The 23360-nt window shown below is 39.2% G+C and overlaps 1 protein-coding gene across 2 annotated transcripts; it reads right to left on the bottom strand.

Moving 5' to 3' along the window:
* Nucleotides 1–1852: 1852 nt before the first annotated feature.
* Nucleotides 1853–22831, bottom strand: RAD21 (RAD21 cohesin complex component). Of its 2 annotated transcripts, XM_050970646.1 has the most exons (15): nucleotides 22580–22831; nucleotides 16693–16738; nucleotides 16565–16641; nucleotides 15102–15231; nucleotides 12867–12966; nucleotides 11758–11864; nucleotides 10675–10878; nucleotides 10026–10151; nucleotides 9725–9847; nucleotides 7871–8094; nucleotides 7382–7541; nucleotides 6927–7078; nucleotides 6085–6234; nucleotides 5549–5632; nucleotides 1853–3648 (listed from the first exon to the last, which is right to left on the bottom strand). In XM_050970646.1, the coding sequence occupies exons 2-15, from the start codon at nucleotides 16706–16708 to the stop codon at nucleotides 3457–3459; spliced, it is 1845 nt and encodes a 614-aa protein (XP_050826603.1). In that variant the 5' UTR covers nucleotides 16709–16738; nucleotides 22580–22831; the 3' UTR covers nucleotides 1853–3456. The 2 variants fall into 2 exon arrangements, with proteins under 2 accessions (XP_050826603.1, XP_030087474.1); XM_030231614.2 differs by having other exon boundaries at nucleotides 16565–16738.
* Nucleotides 22832–23360: the final 529 nt, after the last annotated feature.

The following is a 23360-nucleotide window of genomic DNA, read 5'->3' on the forward strand; positions in this document are numbered from 1 at the left end:
AGTCCCTGAAGAAAAATTGCAAACAGCTGCTAGTTCATTCCTTAATAAGCTGGTTTAAATCATATCTTGTGAATTAGGAAGAATCCTCTACTCATACTCTTCCCAGGAACAGAGCAGTATTTAACCTCCAGCTGTAGATAACATCACCTGCCTTCTTCCCTTCCACCCCAGATGGAATAAAACAGAGCAGTTTCACTTCAAGGTGATCACACACATAGGGCAGGAATTCATTCAATGACTCCATCTCCTTGAAGAAATACTTCCTTAGAATTCCTGAACTGTTCTCCTTTTTACACACCATGGAGGAGTAGTTTGGAAAACAGGGCATGCATAGTACCCCCAGTGTGAGCAGTTAAACTTTGCAGACAGAACAAAACTGCCACCACCGGGAAGATGGAGCACAGAGAAGTGTTCACAGCAGTTCCTTCTCCTCACTGCTGCAGTGCAGCACTACAGCCAAAGGCACTAGAGCCAGTCCAGCCTGACTGCGAAGCAGTGAAGAACACATTCTACAGTAATGCTCTCGATCAAATCTAAATCCTTCCCAAGACAGCTTTCTGGAAAGAGATGTTACTCACTGAGCTGCAACAAAAATGTCTTCTATCTAGTAAACACTAAGTGAATGCTTATGGGTAATTTCTTTAAAACCATTTCAACATTTGTTTGAGGAGGAACGATAATAAAATGCAGATGCTTTACTTCTTTACCAAGATATTGAAGCAGTTTAAAAAAAAAACAGCAGCAGTCATAGGGAAAACAATGAATGCTGTGCAACAGAGAGCCCTTCTCCATCTCATCATCAACACCAGTGCTCTATCACCATTCCTTAGACCTCTTCAACAGCTGATCAGTGCATTACCACAAAGCCCCCTTCCCAAGAAATGCAAGCCTGTTGGTACTATTTGTAGGCCATGGTCAGACCTAGTAACAAATCCTGTACATGATAAAGCAGAGCTTGCATTCAGTGTCCCAGATTAGAGTGTCACCAGGCATACGTTTGAGCAAAATCAATTTATCGTGAGTGTTGATCACAGTGGTATAACAAAGAGCCAAACTGGTGGTAAAACTGTACTAGATTATTGATATAATCTCTTGATATAAGGAAAGCCAGAAGAACTTTCATCCTAGTCTGAGTTCCCAGATTTCCACAGTTCTCTCTCACGGAGCTTGAACCAAAATTATTAGTCACTTTTCCAGTGCTGCACCAGCACACATACACACTTGGGCTGGCTCAGCACAGGCCAGCCTGCACCCCACAGGAATTACACATCCTGCCTGCAAGAATTACAGCACCCACGGGATGGGCCTGGCTGCCTCCACAGGTCTCTCAAAAGCAGGACAGTCCCTTGTGTGGAGCCCGGACTAAGCCAGCTCACTCAGCCTGTGTCAGTCAGAATTCACTACCCTGTATGAATGTAAACTCTAGAGGTAATCATGTGCTGCAGCCACAGGCTTGGATCCAAGAGTCTGGATGTACCAGGAGGAGCACTGACATACATGCAGAGGCAATTCCAGAAGCAAGGGAACAGCAGAGCTAAAAGAATCCAAGCTGGAAATGTTCTGGCATTCAGAAGGGACAGGCATGCAGATGAATCACATTTTATAGACAGTCTCCCATAATTTTCCTTTTCCTAAGACACACATGCCTAGCATAGAATCCTTGAACAAAAGCACAGTACAGCCAGTAGAGTAATACTTCCTTCCTAATGGTAAGAATTCTATTTACATATTCGAGTTTAATCTTTTAAAGAGCTAAATCTTTCCATACCTAATACCAAAATAGCCAATTTCTTAGTGCTCAGTCTATCCTACATAAATGGGAGGTGTTCAAACAAGATACAGAGCTAATACATAACAGCTTATAACACAACTTTTATTAGAAAAGTTATACATAACAGCATCAACTATTTTCAAGAATATTAACTTTGAAAAGCAACAAAAACAGACTAAAAATGTGTAACAAGAAACTAATGACCTTTCTATAATTAAACATTCAAGTTATCTACAATGTCTCTTTTTACAAAGGAGAAAATTATGGTTTTACAGGCACGTCATGTTGAAAATAAAGCTGCAGTAACTTTTTACAATTATCTTTTTCAAGGATTAGTAAAACATGGTCATCATGTAGTCTCAGAGTTTTTTAAACATTCACAAAATTTTACAGTTGAGTATACACTGAAATTTAAGAGTCCCAAAATTATTTCACAAAAGTGCCAACATTAAAACCAGAACCTTCACTGTGAATAATTTTGCCCTAAAAAAAGTTAAGACAGGTCTCCATAATCAACATATTCACATAATGTCTGGTGCTACCTGGTCTAACAGTAAAGCTTCATTCTCTAGAAATAAAAATCAAACCGGACTTCTTTCACAAAACTGATAAAACCTTTTGAATGTGGGAGTGTACATTATCAGAAAAAATTGACACTAAAACCATAAATATATCCAAAAAGCCATTAATACACTACACAATTAAGTGGAATTGTGCCCATCTGCACTCTATATTCAAAGTTTGATACCCTTTTGGTACAGGTGATATCTGAATTTAGCAATTTTTCTTATTCTTACTGTCGGATGCTTGCTTAATAAAAAAATCAGGTAATTTACAATCTAGAAGTCTGTTTTAAAAAGTCTGGAGTTTATATACAGCTCTAACAAACCTAAAGCATTATGATTTCTTAAATGGTTAAATGACATTACTAGTTTTCATTTGTCACTTATTAACAGTAATTAGCCATTATCAGTAGTGGACCATAACACGGTGATAAGTGAAAAGGAATGTTTCATTTAAAACACTTCACATGTTCTGTCCTTTCATGTATCACATAGAGGAAGTGCTTTCCACAGACACTCATTTCCCCTTAGCATCAAGGGCTACAAAAATCTGACTGCAAAAATGCAGTGACACAGCAAGCTGACATATCAGGCACTACCTTTCATATTGGCAGCTTTAAGAGACCCACGGTGTGCACAAAGATATAGAGAAGGGGAGAAAAAACTACTACTATGAGAAGCAGACCGAACGTTTCAGATGAGTTTGGCAAAGTTTTTAATCAGACAAAAGGTTGGCCATTCAGATTTACTTGTATAGGTTAAAAATATCTCTACTGAATCAACTAGTCAAATTATTGAAAGACATTTTCATTGATACTCAACATCACATGCACCAATATTGCACACATCTGCTCTGAGCTGCTAAAACAATCTTTATCTGGGTGCTTGAGATGTCCGGTTTCTGCAGCTGGAATTCAAGTCACCCAACCCAGCCAGCAGTTTCACTAAAAATTTGAGTGGTAAAGTTAAAATACAAACCCCAAAATAACCCCAAGAGAAAACCAAGGACTTTATACAGACAATAAAATCTAAATTTTCTGCAATGGTCTTGTGGGCCCTACGGACGGGGCAATACACGCACGCACTGGTGAGAGGAGCTCTAGCTCTGCTCTAGGGAACCATTCAGATAATGTGAAACCTGGGACCAGGGGTGGCAATGATGTCACTGTAGGGCTCCTCTTGGGTCAGCTCTATAGCTTGCTGCTTTTTCAGTACCAGGAAACTGTAGAACTTTGCAGCTGCTTGTTTTCTATTTGTATTTCTGCACAGCTCAAGCAAACTGATAGATTCTGCTCCAGTCTTAGCAAGAGCTCTCTGAAAAACACAACATTGATACCACAAGTTAAATAGAGAACTACACAGAAACAACAATGTCTCTTGGCAAGATTCTGTCTGTCGTCAACCCCAGGACACAGAGGGATTTAGAAGAATAGGAACATTACAACATGTACATGGAAATTTCTTTATGGATCTTAGCTAAATGAAACCTAGTAAGCTTCCCAGGGATGTGTGAAAAATCATTCTTTAATCTGCTGAATGTATTCCAGAAACACTGTTGTACAGCACAAGATTTTATTTCTGCAGCAATAGCTAACCAGTCTTTTTTTACTACAGGGCAATTTTTTCTTAATAGGAATAAAATAAAGAAAAATCAAGCTTTATTTCTCAAAATAAATCACATTCCAAAAGTAATAAAGCAAAATTTCAAGAGATAACGTTCTTTAAAAGATGCCTAATTTCCCAAGGTGAAAGCCTGTTTATTTCTAAAACTCCTCTTAGTACCCAAAGTCACTTTGAGAAAATCTAAGTCTTGGCAAGATTAAAAAAAAAAAAAAATAAAAACATCATGCTAATACATCTTTTTGCTGGCCAGGACAACAACTGAAGTGTTCAATTTAAAGCAGAACTGTCTGTCCTGGAATGAATTTCAACAAGATGAAAAGATATTTGGCTGGTAAACCAAATTATTTTATAAGAATCAGACCTTAACTCCAAATCTCATTGCAGATTTCATGTTTCAGCCATCCAATGTGATGCTCTTTTGGGTACTTGGAAGAAAAAACTGAAAAGAGCTAATTATGGCCAAAGAGAATTCTAAAGCTCTCTTCAGAAACTGTTATAAAACATTCAGAGAGGAAGACATTACACAACACTACCAATTCAACATCTGCATACTTTAAAATTAAAAAAGCTTTAAAATCATTTCTAATCAGGTGTGCTGATTTCTTTTGGGGCAGAGTTAATTTTCTTCACCACAGCTCATATGGTGCTGTTTTACATCAAGCAGGCTGGAGGTGCACAAGGAGCTGGGAGGGAACACAGCCAGGACAGCTGACCCTAAATGGCCAAAAGGATAATCCATGCCATATGGCATCGTGCTCTGCATTTAAAGCTGGGCGAGAGAAGAGGGGGGTGTGTGACCATTCGGGATGTGGCATTCAGTGACAGCCAAATCTCACGAGTTGCCAACATGTTTAAGGGAACAAAGGAGCTACAAACCAGGCTGAAAGGCCAAGGTAGTCCAAGAGTATGTGAAGGACAAGCACAGAGACCAATAAGCAAAGAAGCAGTTTGCACTTCAGTTCATGGGTGAACACTGTGGTGTTCAGTCATTGTATCAGAAAAAGCCTCTTTAGTTCCAGCAAGCAAGAAGCCATCCTACAGACAGGTATGTCTGTGCAGACTGAATCCACATGCTAGAAACCAGCCAAAGTCACTTTCCACAGTTGCTAAGAGATTCAGGTTCTCATAGCATAAAAGTTTTCAAACTAGCCTAGACAGGAAGTAAACATCCTGTACAATGGTGTTATCCCTAGACTCTTATGAGGGTTGGCCTAAAGACACACAGCAAAAAGTCAGAGGCACTATGATTTCATCAAAAACACAGTCAGCCATTTTATAATTTAAATTTCTGGGAATCTTAGTTGCACACAAAGTGTGGACTTAAAGGCTGAAAAACATTTAGGTGAAAAATTTTAATTCAAATATTCTCTAATTAATAAGTGAATTATAAAAGTATAGATTTCATTTTAATAAAATTATTTGATACTGATTTAATCAACTACAGGCATTCTTACCCCTCCAAGATAATTGGTATTTTAGGCTGTAACACTGACTGCACAGAAAGCTCTTTCTTGACATTTTAACTCAGCTCAAAAGCATCAGTGGACAAACTCAAAAGCTACTTTAAGAGAAAGCAAATGATTATGTGTACCTGAAGGCCATGGAGCATTTGTTGAGTCCTTTTGTTCCATCTCCTTTCTTCTTGATCCTGATCACCCCCTGTGCCGTCTTCTTCCTGGAAGTAGGTGTAAAATAAAAGACATCAACGAAGTTTGCTACCATAGGATATTAAATACTGTAGCTAAGAGACAAATTATCCCGTTTGAAGACATGGCTGGTTTTCCTGCAAAAAGCTACTTTCATTAAGTAGCACAAGCTATTTAAAAATAATCACACCACTAAAGTTCAAAAGTTCTTATCTAATGCATCATAAACACATAGTGGTTTAATCCAGCCATGGGTGAGAACAAGAGAACACTAATTCAAAACAGAAAGTATGGGTAATTAAAAAAATTAAATAATATAAGTATTATTAAATGGTCATGAAATAGTTTAAGACTCACGTTTCCAAGGGCCATTTATAAGGACAGACAAAAGAGTTATTTCTTATGCCTTTTACTGAATCCACAGTCAAACATTCATGCACTTCTGGGAAACATACAATCTGATTATACACAGAATTCTTACTTCTTCCTCCTCCTCTTCCTCTTTCTCCTTTTCCTTCTCCTTCTCTTTTTCTGGCAGAAGTTCTAGCTCTGGTATTAGCTGGCAGATGTTTTGGGGCTCCTCTGGAGGCATTTCTACAGGTGGCATTTCCAGCTGTTGTGATGGTGGATGCTTTAAGAGCACACAATACAGTTAAACAAACAGTATCATTTTGTCAGCTCTTTTACAATAGAACGATGGTGCTACAGACCAGTTTAATAAAATCCAAGTATATAATCTTAGCCACTTGTCAGGATTTTTCATTTTTGAAAACCAAAAACCAATTTTGTTTTGCTGTCCATATGTGTATTTTCAATCCTTTAGATTCTACTCAAACCAGAAATTATGACACCATCGTAAAGTATAAAGGCTTTCCAGTAACTTCACTTATGCCACTGATCTCATTCATTGGATCAGCACATACAAATTTAAAATCCCACATCACCAGATGCAATGCTACATGAACACACTTTAACTCACTGGAACTAGTCATCTTCAAAATATCAAAATGCTGTTCTCATCAATACAAACATGAAGGAATTAAAACACTGGTACCTAGCAATACACTAGACTCCTTGAAGGCTTTTACTGGAGGAAATAGTATAATTTCTGTATCCCACCAGCATTTTAAATGTTTCAGTAAGCTTTTCACCTAACAAAGGCACCAGAATGATACCCAGGGACAAATGTTCTGATACTACCACAGTGAATCTCAAAGGACCATAGAAAGCTGGGGCCTCAAATCTGAGGCTAGGGCCTCATTTCCTACTCAAAGACACTGCTCACTTTTCATTCCCCATAAAAACTAGTAAAAGCTTACTCACAGGTAACACTGGCTCTGGTTCTACTTGTTGCAATTTGCGTTTGACACCGGTCTGAGCTGGTGGGGGTGGCATAACCGACTCATCCAGGTTGGTTCTGCTGCCTTCCATCATCGACTCTTGCAAACGGCTCGGTTCTTCCAGAATAGGTTCATCTGTATTCCACAACAAATCTTCTTTTAGATACTTAAGAATGTTATTAGAAACTGTACCAAAATCCAATCTATTAATCTAATAATCTACTATTATTTTAGAATTGAGCACTCTCAACAGCCTGCACTTTTAATCCACTGGTTCAAGCAATTCCTAAGCATCCCCTATTTCTAGGGAAAAAACAGCTATTTTATGTCAGAGATTGCATCACATCAAGCTAGTCTTTGATGACTTAATACAAAGCACAGATAAAAGAGAAAAATATGTTCTGAAGGAAAGCAGAGCATCTTTGACAAGACACAAACCAATGACATCTCGTTGCTGCTGTTGCTGTTGCTGCTCCTCTCTGGGAACCTCTGGGTTTTCAAAGTCTTTAAGGAACTCATCAAGATTGTCAGCTTCTCCACCTTTCCTCCTCTTTCTCAGGTCTTCTGGTACCAGAGGTGTAAGACAGCGAGTAAAGAGCTACAAAGGAAACATTACATTATTCACTACTGCAGTTCTCAGTGCCCTTTTATTTCATTTTGGATTAAGTAATTCTGGCCTATCTTTCTCAAATTTTAAGCTCCTCTCCAACAGTACTAACTTCTAAAAATTTATTTACCTTTGTAACTGATAACAGTAATGCTCAAAATATTTACCTTAGTTATTTTTATATTAATTACCTTAGTTATTTTAATATAAATATAATTTTTTCTCCCAATTATGAATATTGCTATCACTATTTATATGCTGACATGAAGAACAATTCTGAATATAGTCCATTTAAAAATGAACTTGCATAAAAACATTACCTTCAGTAGTCTGTTATTCCACAAAGGCTGTGCAGGCAGAGAGAAAAGCTTTTCAACTCCACCAGTTTCTTTCCACATCATCAATTTTTTAGTAGGAGGTGCCAAATCCAAAGTAGTAACAATATCAGAGTAGTCACTTAATTGGGCTCGAATAGTCTTGCTGTCCAGTTCTTTCACACTGTCCACAATCAGCTTTCTCTTCCTCTTTGCTTTGGTTTCCTTGACTGTTGAGATTTTTAGCAAGCAACGAAGGTTAGCTCAAACACGTACCATGCTGTAAAAGAATCCTGCAAGTTCTCTATAGGTCTTACCTGCCCATATACAAAGCTGCCTCAAGAATCTAAGGCAACACTAGCTTTGGGAGAAAGATTAAAAGATATGTGCAGCATAAAACGTCCAATACTATGAAGGCTCTCCCATAACCTACAAATTCTTCTGCAAATTTAAATCTACCTAAGCCTCAATGCCCTCAGCTGTACATGCCTCTCTCTCCCATGGCTTGCTTGATAGGCCTGTGCAAACATTGGCCACCAAGCTGAACAGAAGATTAAGCACCTCTCTTATGAAAAAGGCTAAGAGATTTGGTTTTGTTCAGCCTGGAGAAAAGGGAGCTTTGGGGTGACCTAATTGTGGCCTTCCAGTACCTGAAGGGAGCCTGCAAGAAAAACGGAGGGGACTTTTTACAAAGACATGTAGTGACAGGGTAAGGGGGATGGCTGCCACTGACAGAGAGTGCATTCAGACTAGATATTGGGAAGAAGTTCTCTACTGTGAGTATGGTGAGGCACTGGAACAGGTTGCTCAGAGGAGCTGTGGATGCCCCATCCCTGTCAATGTTCAAGGCCAGGCTGGATGGAGCTCTGAGCAACCTGGTCTAGTGGAAGGTGTCCCTGCTCATTGCAAGAGAGTTGGAACTTGATTCATGATTCCTTCCAATCCCAGCCATTCTATGACTCTAATCACAGATATAAAATACCACACCCACTTTTTCCCCCAAGCCCTACCTGAGCTTTGGTAGAGTTAATGTGGGTGGTTATTTTAACTGTAAACTTCTGACCCTGTTCTAGGATAACATGACTGTGCTCACAGCCTGGTACTCTGCAGCAGACCCTGAAGCTCTGGTAAATGCTGTTTTGGCTGGACCAGCAGATGAGCTGGTCCCCTGCTGCCAGCCCACCACAAGAGGGCAGTGCCAGGGCTCTCCCACTGGCCAAGCACGGAATCAGCGCCTGGAACTCAGTCTAAAAGCACAGGACAAGCTACTTTCTTTCCAGATATTAATTTTTTAATAAAGCAGGGGTCAGTATATAATGAGCCAAACATAGTATCAGTTAAAATAAGCAAGTTTCTTGCATTAAAGAAAAAGATAAGGAAAATCTCTTCTTAGTAGAAATTCAAATACCAAGGTGCACCTCCTGAAATCAGCAATTCATTAAAGCTTCAAATCACTAGAACAGCACTGATTCTCACTGTAAACAGTCAGTCCTGCCCTTCAAACACAGCGTATCAAGAACTGTGCTGCACTACAGATACCACATTAGAATCAAAGACATGCTGAGCTCCATTTCAACTCAGTGCATTTTAACTAGCATGTTTATCTAAAGCTACAGTATCATGCTGTTACATGCACTGCAGAAACTACAAACTAGTATTCTCTGACACCATCCATGTAAGCCACCTCTCTGGAAGGTACTGGAGGGCTACTATTAGAATAAATGGAATTCAGTACTTGATCCCTGGTTTCTCTCCCAAGTGAGAAACAGAGTCAGCAGCAGTGCTAGACATTCATTTCCACTCCATCAAGCTAAGGTGGTCTCATACAAACTGCACAATAGTCCCCAATAGCTCACTCACCAGTTATGTCAATAGGCTCCAGAGCAAAAGCTTCCTCTTCATTGGGAACGAGCGTTGTCTGGTCAGTCATGGTTGGTAAAGGCTCCACTGGATCGACTGAGTCCGGGCTGTCTGGGCCCCCCACTGCCAGTGACAAGAACCTTGCACTAGGTCAAAACATTAACAGGCTCTGCTACCCCTCCCAGTCCCTCCTCCACACCTTCAGGTGGCTTCCCACACTTCATACTTTTGAACTTAAAATGCTTTTAAGGAATTAGAATCCAAACTACATGAGTTGAAAGTAACTCTTGATCATACTCACTTGATACATTATCATCATCATCCATATCATCATGAGGAGGCTGCTCTGGCATCATTACTCCACTTTCTGAGAGTGCAGGTGGGTCATCAAAAATACCACCATCATTATTACTAAGAAGTTTGTCATCTGAAGAAACCATATGAAACAATCAGTTTTCCATCCACAAATTTATGAAATAAGTACAGACAAATTTACAGAGAAGTACAGACAAGTTTATTACAACAGAGATGAAGACAGTGCAAAAGTTAGAAAGTACTTTCGATGCTGACATAGAAGAAAGTAGCAGTGCTCTTTCAAGGAGCATTTCAACTCTAATTCTGATCTTACAGATAACATTTATTACAATAGACTTGCTACATATTTGCATCTTACATCTAATTTTTTAAATTTTGTTTTAAATATGCCAACACTTAATATGCTGTGAGTCATCTATACTGCTGTAGTACTCACAAACGAGAATATATGCTCAGTGCACATACACACACACATACATATATATATATATACATACACACACACAGAGAGTATAAATACTCACTGTACAAGGCATAACTTTTACAGGATCTGGCAACAAAGTAAACAACTTACCCAAGAACTAATTAATTAAGGCAGGAGGTAGAATAGAGGAAAACAATTTTCTCAAACTTACCCAATATTCCACCATCATTTCCTTCCCCAAAATTATCATCTTTGTATTGGTCTTCATATTCCAGATGATTAGATTTCTCATTGAGGTGACTGGTGCTCTGTTCAGGTTCCAGGAGGAGGTTAGAAGCACTAGTGCTCACCAGCATGTCATCCTCAAATGCACTACCTTCTCTCATCATCTCACGATCATCCATCCCAAAGTCACCTGCAAGAATACAATTGCACTGCTCTAAGTACTAAAAAATTCAAGATGCAAGAGACCTACCTAACTGATCAACAAGGCCCATATGTAAGACCAAACTTTAATTCAATTAATCCTATATGCAGAGTTAATGACAAGATGTAAGTAATTGTGACCAGCAATACCATAGCAAAAAATACTGTTCAAACAATTACAAAAATAACTATCTCCTTTTCAAGCATTTTATTATACTTATTTGAATTGACATTAGCAAGATCCTACTAAACTTTATCTGCACAGAAACCAAAGAATTCAATGGAATTCAAAGACGTGCCTAATGCCTCAAGGCTGGGCTTCAATTACAGGGAACAAACCAATACCCAGTCAACACCATTTTTAGATTATTCTTTCAAAACCATTACTGAATTATGGTTTACAATACTGTAGCTTAGGAACCAGACAAATAACACTGTCTTTAGGTTTTGATTTAGAAGATTACTGCCCATGAAAAGATATCTAAAGTAGCAAACTTGTCACCAGTGACTGATTCAGCTTTTAAAATGTCCCCATGAGAGCATGCTTATGATTAAAGGAACAGCTCACTTCATATTCACATCACATTTTGAAAATTATAATTGTCACAGTACTTCAAAGATTAACTTGACTGAATATTCTTCAGCTTTTCTTTCTGCCTATTCTAGGCAGCTAGAAGTTTGCTGAGCATTAGAGGACAGACTTTTTGGAAAAACTGACATGAACAAGCTAAAAATTAAACATACAAAACCACAGCATGTTTGATCTAATTTGTTTAGAATTCATTGGGCATTCCACAGTAATTGCAAAACCATACCTTACAATAACTGAAATTAGCTAGTAACACATAATAACACATGAGATCTTTACCAAAGTCATTATCCTGAAGGATACTGATGTTGCCTACTTCTTCTCTCATTGTAATTTCTTCCACTCTACTCTGGTTCAAACTGAACTGCTGAGCCACATCAATATCACTTAAACAAACAGAAAGCAATTATTAAAAATCTCATTAAAAAACAAAGAACAGATAAAGCCTGCTGAAATAAACATGACATTATTCAGTAAAAAACAATTTTACATTCAAGTCCATTACTGAAAAAAAAATAAAAATGTGAACACTGAATAGAAACTACTCCTTTACACAGTGAGACCATTAATAGTTCAAACCTATCATCCAAATTGCATTAGCTTCTGGGAAATGTATCAGTAACCTCTCTTACTCCTTGCTGTGCTGGGATTACTAATTTCAAAGGCCAAATTAACTATTAAGAAAAACCTTCCACCCCTTCAACTTCAAAACCTATTAATATGGTTTATCAAACACTGTATTTTGCACTACTACTAAGTTAACACCCTTTGTGGTGTATTAAGGTACATTTCTTATAAATACACAGAAATCTTTTGCAGTTTCAAATTAGTATACACTTGGAATTTAAACTAAATTGAACACTGACTAAGCTGGATTCTAAAAACTCTGTTATGAATAACTCAAATTAAAATTAAAAAGACTTAAATTAAAATAATAAAATAATAAAAACCATCAGTTTTTTAAAGATTAAGAACTATTCAGGTTGTATATGTGTTATATGTAAAAGTAACCCATAAGTATTAAGATGTTTTAAGAATTAAAAGGTCACCAACATCCCCATAAAACTGATCTTGTCCAACTTAAGGATGTATGTGATGTAGGGTGCCTTGCATAGAAGAAAAACAAAGTTATAATAGGTATCTGAGTTTTTGAAAAGCTCCTGTAAGGACAGAATTAACTTCAGTTAAAGTCAATGCTACTAGGAACTTAAAATCAACACAAAAATGACTGTAAACTTCCTTATCAGTATATAAAAATGACCTAAGAATAGAAGTTACCTATAGGCTATTTTTTTACACTCAGCAATGAGTTAGCTGTTTAAAACCAGGTTCTCCTCAAGTAAAACCAATTCTCATTGTCATGGAAATAGAAAAAAACCCAAGCTTACTCTAGATCAGGGAGTGGTTGGTCAAAATCGTGAAACTCCTCAGGTAAGGTAATAGCATTATAAGCAGCCTCTCTGTTTTCCTCAGGCAAATCAACAACTCCTGCAAGGAAGAACACCCAGAATGAGTCCCCATTCCTTACAAGCACAGCATTTTTCACTGTGCCATTAGTGTTTTCTCTCTGCATGGGCCTACTGTCTTTAAATTTGCTGAACTAAACTGATGCTGAGATACCTACAAAGAAACCTTAGATAATGGTAGTAAGTGAAATTCAAACTAAATTCAAAACAAATATCCTCAAGCCTTTGCACTGTCTGTATAAAGTAATGTTTTGTAGCACTATGCACAGCTGCACAGCCAACACAGTCATATTTCACAGCACTACAGGTACCTGCTCCAAAATAATTTTACCATGATCCATGGTATGAGCTGCAGGGTTCTACATTGCAGTGGCAGCACAGTGTGACTACTTTGCTACTGGTTCTTTATTCAGTTCCATCAGCTCCAGAAGTCCTGGAACAGATCTGATTGCACTTGGGGCTCACTAACTCATAGGCTTCTGCACATAAAAGAGCTGTATTACCAAAACCACACACATACCTTTTCTTATCCTCCAGAGATGCTTACTCTTATTCAGCAGGCATTCTCAGAGCATGAATATCAGATTGGGCATCACAAAACCAGTGCCAGCAGTTGGTCCCTCTGTTTTATTCAAAGTCTTAAAAGGTCAAGGCACTTGAAAGTGCATGGGAAATGCAGGTTCAATTCCTTCTGTAACTTGCAGAAGATTTGAGCTCTACGCTCTGCCTTCTGACCCAGACATAAAACACAGGCAATTCTGAGGTACAGATACTTCAGAAACACTCTGCTCACTGTGCTCCCCTCTGCAATGAATAATCAAAGAACCACTGTCCATAGAGACCAAGAACAAGCATGAGTCTGTAGCTTACTCATCACGGTACTTGACTAGGAATGAAGACATCTAGTCCATCCTTTCAGGGCTGCTCAATATTTTTACTTGTCTGCTGCTTAAAATGAAACATGTAAATGATTCTCAGAACAGAAAGACTCAATGCCTAAGGCAGAAAGCTGATAAACTGAAAATAAAGACCAGTGAGTGCCTCAGCTTCTGTCAGGCCAGCATGCCCCTTTTTGTACATCTTAAGGTGCTTCACCTTTGACATGCATTCTGTTAGAAGAGTGAAAATAGACTGCATTGTGATATTAAAATTATATTCTTATTATAATTCAGGTAAGTTAAACACAGTAATAAACAAAAAATTAGCAACAGTCAACAAATTGCCACTGAAAGATATATAAAATTCAGTACTTGAATTCAGTGCCTGAATCACAACCTGTAGATCAGGAAATGAAGATAAAGGCATTACATACCTTAACTTTTCTCAAGTAAATGCTGCACTGGCTTTCAAGAGTTGCCTTTTTAAAAAACAAAAAGTCTCCATCAAGTCCAGCTTTTAAATCTATTGCACTCACTAACTTAAAAAGGTGCAATATGATTTAGCAGCTGGGAGCATCCAGCAGCATCCCTGCCACAGCTACACTTCAGCTGAGAAAAAGTTCCCCAGGCCAAAATTAAAGAAAATTATCAATAAAGACTTGAAAGAATGAAAGCCAAATAATTAATTGACTGCTGGACAGAAAAGTAATTTCAGGTATTAATATGGCACCCCATTTTAATGGAAAATATTTAGGTAAGCAACTACAGAGTGGGAAATTATGTTGCAAAGATACAAAAGGAAAACTATCTTTGATGCCAACATTACAGTCCACATTATTTTCAGAAACTATAATGTGAAAGTGGTAAAAAACCAGCTTACTTTCATGTTTCTTTTGTAACTCATAGCAAAAGAATCCTGATCCTTGATGGAAACCAGTCTCCTTCTGTGCTTCTATTCAGTGGGGCACTGGCCTTTTCCAGACAGAAGGTAAAAACCATGCAGTGTATTTCCATTTAACATCATACACCAGCCACAGACAAAACTGTAAGTGGGATTTTACTGAATCAGCATCGATAAGAGAAGTTTTTGTTCAGAATTCAGTTAAAAGATGTTTTTCAGCAGACAACTCAGTCAGCCAGCCAGCTGCAATAATTACTTCTCCTATAACCTATACCTTTATGTAATTATACAGACATAAGAAGGCAGAATTGTATGCCTTCTTAATAAATACATTTATCAATGTAGCTTTTCAGAGAGTGGTTAGATAAAGACAGATACCTGGACGAAAAGCCATCTTAATCTTAATGAAAGCCTCATTACAGTCTGCAAGAAGATATTTTGCTTTCCTGTGGTAGATTCTAACAACGCCTAGTAAAAGATGTCCTGAGGTTCGAAGTGCCATCTTCACCTAAAAACATATTGCACAATCAGTGAATTAGATGTATCCTCAGTATTCCCTTAAATGACACCTCAGTCAGCTTTACATGAATTTTCTCAATAAAATCGAATGTCCAAAACAAGTATAAAAATCAGCAGAAATCTGAAGAAACAAAGAATGCAAAGTCTACAGTTTGAGATGATACCCTTTTACGTTATTTATGGATGACCTAGCAAATATCACTGAATTAATAGCAGCTCACTCCAGGAATTCCCAACCACTGCTCTGTCAAGTTAAAAAATAAGTGACAAAGCCTACTTTTACCATATCTTTTCTACACCTTTGCTACTTCAATTGTGGAAAAAAGTGAAAAATACAAAAGGTTGGGCAGCCATAAATAGTGATTTGATAAAGTAAAAGCTGGTTAAAAACTGTCTCTATGTTCTGTCCTGAACTGAGAAACAGTGGAAGATGTGGAGCGCCCATAAACAAGCACTGCCACAGTAAAACAATTTTAAGTTCCTTTCCTCTTCAATCTCACTGCTTTACTATGTAATAAAGTATCTACTGTGGGAACATAAAACTGAAAAAAAGTAATTCACAGAAGGATTCTTCTTTAAGTACATTAGGCTGAAAGAGCATGAAATTTGTGTTGAATGGTACATGGAATAATTATCTCACAGAAAGAGTAAGCTATACAGGATTTAACAACAACCTAAGAATTCAAGATTTTTATTTCCTCCAACCTCTTTTTAAAATTTCAGCTAATGAACTGTTACACACAAAGTTAAATATATGAAGTGCCTATTAGTTTCTCCTTTCTCTAAAAGAATGTTCCAGCTCAGTAGTGAGGCTATGAACATTATCTTCTTCCTAAATCCTTCTAAAAGTGATAATGAAACAAATCATTATTCTAGAAGAGTAAGCATCTCTGCGATTATACAATACACTTTTTGCTTTCACTTAGCAGTTCTTCTAAAATCTAGAGTAGCACTATAAAAACTGTTAACATACTTATCATCCTTTATTTTAGATGATAGAATGTTTTCTTTTGTTTTCAAGTAGCAGCTTTTTTAATAAGACATTGACATCTGTTAAGTGACAAAAGTCGAACTTGTATCATCAATTCTAAGATGAACAATTTCACTGTCATGAGTAGTAGAGGGGAAGAAAAACATGTAAAAACATCTAGCTACTTAAATTTCCTCCCCTTTCACAACAGAGTATTATTTCACATCCAAACATACCTTTTAAAATAGCAACATTAAGAACTTTATTTGCTTCAGTGACCCAAACAGTAATTACCATCTGTACAGGCAAGTTCTTTTCACTACAAGGTCACATGACAGTGTAAACCAGATACCTTTGGGGAAATGATGCTCTCCACGCTGCTCTCCAGATTACATTCAAAAACATGGGCTTTGGTCAGCTTCTTATCCCAGTGGGCCGCCAGCCAGATTTTGGCCAGCGGCCCACGTTTGCTCAGGACAAAGTGGGCATAAAACATGGTCCCAGATGTCTAAAACAAAGTGCAAACCTGTAAAGAGAAAGGCAGGTATTTCTTTCCACATCTTTTATTTTATGAGGAACATCCTTGTAAATATGCCCCTTATCCTCGGAAGAAGTACATATTTGATTTTTAACCACTGAGGTCAGACTATTTATTTAATATGTTTAAGAAGCCAACATTTACAAATGGTATCCATGTAATAGCATATTACATGGATAATGTAATGTATTGTAATGGATAATGTAACGTAATGTATTTATTACAGAAGAATTACAAAGCAGAAATAACACCCACTAACAGCCACATACACAACTTAGAAATGTTTACCATCCCTCAAGGAAACAATCTTGAATCTTTTTAACTTTAAGGTAATAATACCAAACTCTCCTAATGCAAAGAAGCACGTCTCAGTTTTCACTCCACAGTAGTTTTCTGTGACTTCCACTTCTTTCTACTTTTAGTTCAGTAGCTACTACTCTTCTATACCAGTATATACTGTACATTGTTCCAGCAAAAGATTCACCTTTATAAAATATACAGCCCTAAATAATTTTGTACTTCAGTACAATTTCCTTCCTAAACAGGAAGCACAATCGTATCTTCCATTTCTGAACAGACCATTCTCCATTTCCTGTTTTTTAAATCAAGTGTTGATAAAAGTGGTGAGAAAACTGACTGCATTATTCCAAACTTCTTTAAGATTCCATTTTCTTTCTCCTTCACCAGGAAAAAAAACCCCATTCTTATCTATTTATCTAGTAATTACTTTGTTACAACTGATAAGATGCCACCACATCAAACCATGGGGAATCACACCAGCAGGATGCCTTATGATCTAAACATGCCACTTCCATGCATGAGGTAAAGATATGATTTAGTTAACTACAAGTAGAGGAAAAGTAAAGTTTGCTTTAAAAAAGTAGAAGAATCTCCACAAAGAGTTTTTCCAATAGTTTCTATAACCCAGAAATATTAATCAAAAGAACAGAAAAAGCACAACGAGTGCATTTTAGTTTTTACCTCCTCTACACCTACAGAAAAACTGCCAGAGGAAGCACAGCAAGTCACAATTGATACTGCTCGGAATTTAAATACAGGGGCAAGAGAAAGTCTGACATTACTGATTCAGTGGAAATAAAGCCAACCTCTACATATCTGGATAATAAATGTACACTCAAAGTCAAGTCCAAGAACTTTTTTTTTTCCATTTTGAGAGTTGCATAACAGAACTGATTATCAAGCTATTCTCTTAATGACAGATTGGCCACGAATTTCATCCATGACCACAACAGTGGAGAGGATTTAAAGGAAATAAAGGCCATGTTCAGCCTAAACTCAAATTAACTCAGTAAACAGAATTAAAACTACTCTTAGGAGTGAAGTTAATAGCTTTTAAATGTAATAAAGCTGCAAATTGACAAACAAGTTTAAATGCCATTTTTATTGGTTGAGATTGTGTGAGGGCTTAGGACCACACTACAAAAGATGGGCATGAGCAAGTTTTTCCAGGAAGAACAATGAAATAAATTTTGGATAAAATTATCTAAAGGAAGGTATTATACTTTTTTTTCCCCCAGGATATTTTGAAAGACACCACACTGTCTTAAGGCCAGCAGACAATTCAATCCTTGCATATTTTTGAAGGCCTCAGTATTTTTGTATATGCAGAGACATAACTTTGCAGCACAGCATTCTGACAACTTGAATTGCTACCAAAACCATGCAAAAGTAAGCCTGTAATTACCCTTGAACATGAGGAATAGGGGAAAACACAAACATAGAGTAAACAAAACCACTTGTATTAATCCATTAAATGCATTCAACAACAGTTGCAAAATAATGTACTTTGATTAGTGGAGTTTGGCACAATTATTAAAACAGATAACATAGGTTTCACAAAACTTCAAACATACAGTTAATTGAAAACATACTTAAGTTTCCTGTTAAATGTGAAACTCACTATTTGGACAACTTGGACAAAATCAATTTATCTATCACTTTAAATCTGTTTCTCTTCATCCATCACTGAAGCCTTGCCATACTGAAATATACAAGAAGGGAAACAAGTGACAACCAGACTACAGATAGTTTTAATAAGTGTTTTAATCTGAACTGTTATTAACAAAAAGGATTCTATTACCTAAAGCAATAATTTCTTGTCACATGAGTCCCTGCCACTTCCAGATTCCAGCAGATCCTCTGCTCTGCATGGCAATAACTGGGTTACAGCAACTGTACAAAGCCCACCTTTACAGTTCACCTGTTTAGCACCTCAGCTCTTCAAAGCGAGCCCCAAAGGCTGCTCCTGCTTTCTTTAGATTTTGTCTTTCTTTTCATATACTCCCTTTTCTGCATTTCAGGCTTTTTGTCTGATCTTTAATTCATAGCACAGTATGTTGATGCAGCGGCATACAGGGAGAAAGATTTTCTGTCATAATTTGAGACTGGGATGAATGTTAAAGGAACCAAGAGTTTCTACAAATGGCAGAGTGATCAGGCAGACACACTGAATATATCATTGGCTGAAAAAGCAACTCCTAAGAATCCACAAAAGAAGAAGTGTAGCTGACGGCTCTTAAAAAGCTTAGAACTGTCAGTTTTTGAAATTGACTGGATATGAAACAGGACCATAAAACTTGTTCTGAGAACTTTTTGGCATTTTTCTGTTTTCCTTGCATTCCTCTAAGGCAACAAGAGTATATACTCAAACAAGGCCAGGTAGGACCAATACCTGATCGTGCCAAATCAACCTTTTAAAATACCTGCAACTTTATTGCCATTAACTTTGAATTTGCTTCAGTGTGCCACAACTGTCCTCAGGTTTTCTCTAACTTGGTCAACAACTGCACAATTTCAAAAATACAGAAGTGTAAAAAATCTCCTTTACTCTATGCTCTTTGCTGTACTTCTACACACAAAGCAAGTGAAATGTAAAGCAGAACTAACACAATACTGGCCATACACAAGGTCTGATCCAGAATGTGCCTGTTTCACCCTCTCATCTGAGACTCTGGTAATTGCTCCTTCCAAAGTAACAGTAAGAAAATTTGGTAGATAGTGTAACTATGGGCTTCATCTCAACCTTCAACTCACATATATTTCATTTTAAAATCCTTCTTCTGATTAGAACAGCTAACTGTCTAACCCATGAGGAACACACTGGCATAGTTAGTCCCATTCTTCCAAGGCATGCAGAAAGGTGCTTAATGAACTAAGAGCTGACAATAGGCAGAATATTCAGCATATTTTTATTTGACTGTGGTTCATTCTAGCTCTTTAAACCCACTCATCAGCCGTCTTCCCTAAGTTAGTTCATGTACACACACCAGTCCACAACTAAAGTTCAGTCTTCTATTTTTTTACTGTCACCTACTTTTGTTCCTTGTAAAGCTAGTCCAAAACCACAGTCACACATGGATGAGTAGACAAATTCCACACTACAGTTTAAATCAGCCAGTCACTTTAATTAATTTGTCTTTATGCTATCCTTCAATTTCTCTTCTCTGCTGTTTTTTCCCCACCTGCATAATCTCTTCCTAAGCTGCTTCTGCTTTGCTCTGGGGAAGGTTGAGATCACCCTGAGCACCTGCATCAGTCTGAGCTGGCTCTACCAGACTTCAGGAGTTCAGAACTACCCTGATCCTGAAACTATTCTTTGAATTCTTCAACTTTAACTCATAACCTTTCACTCTCCAATCCTTCTTACATCCCATGTGTGGGCACTCACTAACGCTGCCTCCCTGGCAGGTTTTGGTACCACACTGAACATCTGGTGCCACTGAAAAAAAAAATCATCACAAACTCCACTAACATCACCTTAAGGCTCCAGGCCTCTTTTCGCCACCTTATCTGACTTCCTTCCTTCGACCACCTTTATAATTGTCTGGTTAATCCACATTTATCTGAATTTTAATGTATTTCTTTGTGCCACCTGCAGTTTTACTAAAGCTCAGTGTCAAGTCACCTTCATTTCTTATGTCTAAAAATTCAGTTATTGAAAAAGATAAAACTGAACTAGTTCAACTTTACATACCATTGGTAAATACATACAACATTTTCCCTTTGTCTCTGGGTCTTGTTTCTTGCATCAACAATTTGTCAGAAATTCTACGGCAAAGATTGCACTACCAGGTCTATTAATTACTCAAACCATACCACTCTGTTAGAGGAACTGCATTCACTGTTCTCCAATTACAATATACTACACACCTACATAATCAGATAGAACCAGCGCCCCACTAGGGTTACTAATTCAAAAGGCAGATCACTCACAAGTACAGTACAGAGCTGAAAATTACTGAACCCTCTGAACACCGTTGTCCTCCTCCCTCAATTCCACACTCCCACCTAACTCTCAGCAGGTACTCTGCCCTTGCCCCTACACTCAGAATGCTCAACCAGTAGAAAATAAATCTTATTAATTTAAGGCCCTGTCTCCATTATCCCAATCTATTTTGTGCAATTCCAAATCCAATTCAAACTAATAACTGTACATAAACCACGTACTAACACAATCTTTTAAAGGTATGCAAGTTGAACATTGCTTATATTACTTCATCTTTTGCAATTATTTCTCTGCACTGTTCATCCAAAGAACCCAAATGTAAAAAACTTTTAAACATTTTACCTTTAAAAAGTTACTGATGTGTTAACTAAAACAAATTCTCTAATTTCTGTGGGAAATCCCACAGTATAAGCAAGACATGATTCATTTGTGTCGTAATTTAAGTTTATTGTAGGTCTCAGTAGCTTTTTGCTCCTCCTTTTATTACCCCTATCACACCTACTTCCTCTCTAGTTAAAACTCTAGATGAGTGGGCCTTGCCTTCCCAAATTTTGTAGAATGTCTAATATTTACAAATGAATCTTCATAAAATAAAACAGAACCCCGGCCCCAATTATGCTTTGATGTCCCCCGGTTTTGATAATGAGTTTTACTGAGTAGAAGATTAAGGAAAGTGTGCTTATCACCCACATTTGCACAATGTGGGCCTAAACGGTAACTCCTCCAAATTTACAGTAGTTTCTTTATTTGTCTGAATTTAAAGAAAAGCTATTTTCAATGAAAATGCCATTAAGTCACAGTGACCCCAAGTTTCCTTTGTTATTGATAAAAACCCGCCCTGTTTGATATTTAATAGAAGCGTTTCTAATCAGGATCAGAGAAATCTTAAAAACGAGAGCAAGATTTCTAACAGTGTCCATAAGAGCAATATCCTGGTTCTTCAAAAGGCCAGCATTTTTAAAGGGCCCGTTTATTTGCAGCTAAACAGCCAGTGTCCAGAAGGCAGTTCATTGCTACTAGGGCGGCTGTGAGAACATTCAGTACCCTGCCCCATCCATGGCAGAAGGAAAACTGCACTCAAAACCAAAACACTGGCAAATGGAACTTTGCTCCTGTCCCTCTCCCTAGACCGCAGCAGCCTCGCTGTCCGTTTAGCGAGCCGCAGCCAGAGCTGTTACAGCCGCGGCCCCCGGGCCTCCCCGCGGCTGCCCCGTGACCCGGCTCTCCCCGGGGAAGGTCCCCGCGGCTCCGCGCGTGTGGCAGCTCCAGGAGCACGGACCCCGCTCCCACGGGCTCTGCCCGTGCCGCCGCCAGGCCGCGCTCAGGGCCCCGCTGCGCCGGCCTCGCCTCAGATCGCCCCGGACACCGGGCCCCGCGCAGGATCCCGGGGTGGCCCTGCCCTTCCCAGGGAGCCCCAGGTGTCGCGGAGCACCAGGGGGGCCTTCCCCGCCGGGTGGGTTCGGCCGAAAGCCGGCTCCGAGCCCGAGTACGACGGCAGCACCCCGAGAGCGGGACTACAGCTGGGCCCAGCCGGGCCCCTTCGGGCGCCGGCAGCGACCGCGGCAGCCGGAGCCACTCCTTACCCTGCTCCGGGCCCGGGGACCGCTCGCTGCTCCTGCCGAGCCGAGCCGAGCCGGGCCGGGCCGAGCCCGCGCCAAGTCGAGCGGCGCCGAACCGAACCGAAGCTGAGCCGAAGCCGAGCCGGGCCGAGCCGAGTGAAGCCGAAGTGGAGCCGAGCGGAGCCGAGCCGCTCGCTCAAGCAAACAAGATGGCGGCCGCGGTCTTTCCTGCGCGCGAACGCGCCGTTCAAACCGCAGGATGTTTACGGTCAAATTCCTCCCCCCACAACCGGTCCCGGCCCCGGCCCCGCCACTGCGCCTGCGCGCGGCCCCGGGAGGCGGGGCGGAGCCTCGGGAGTGACGAGCGGCCGCTGAGTGACAGCGGCGCGCGGGCTCCGCGGGGGGCGGGGCCTCGGCGGGGGCGCGGCTGGGCTGTGAGGGCGCCCCACCCTCGCTCGGCCCGAGGCGGGTTCTGCCATCCTGGGTTTAAAATGTGTGGAAGAATCGCTCGCTTCTTCCACAGCCCGGTCCCCGGCAGGTCTTCCTGATCCCTGCAGCTCCCCCCCTGCTGCCGGGGCGCTGCACGTGTTTGTGCTGTGGGGTAGTTTGTTGTCGAGGTGAACTACTGCGGGCGCCGCTCACCTTCTTTGTTTATACCCATTTGATTTAGACTGTATATAGAACGGTTTTGTTGGTCCTAATTTACTGATTTATGATGGCCACGTATAATGTAATGGAGGGGAAAGTATGGCTACAACAGGACTCTAAACAGAAGGAGTCAATCACTATGTAAAAACAATGGAAA

Source organism: Serinus canaria, chromosome 2 (assembly GCF_022539315.1).
Source record: "Serinus canaria isolate serCan28SL12 chromosome 2, serCan2020, whole genome shotgun sequence".
NCBI classification, from domain to species: Eukaryota; Metazoa; Chordata; class Aves; order Passeriformes; family Fringillidae; genus Serinus; species Serinus canaria.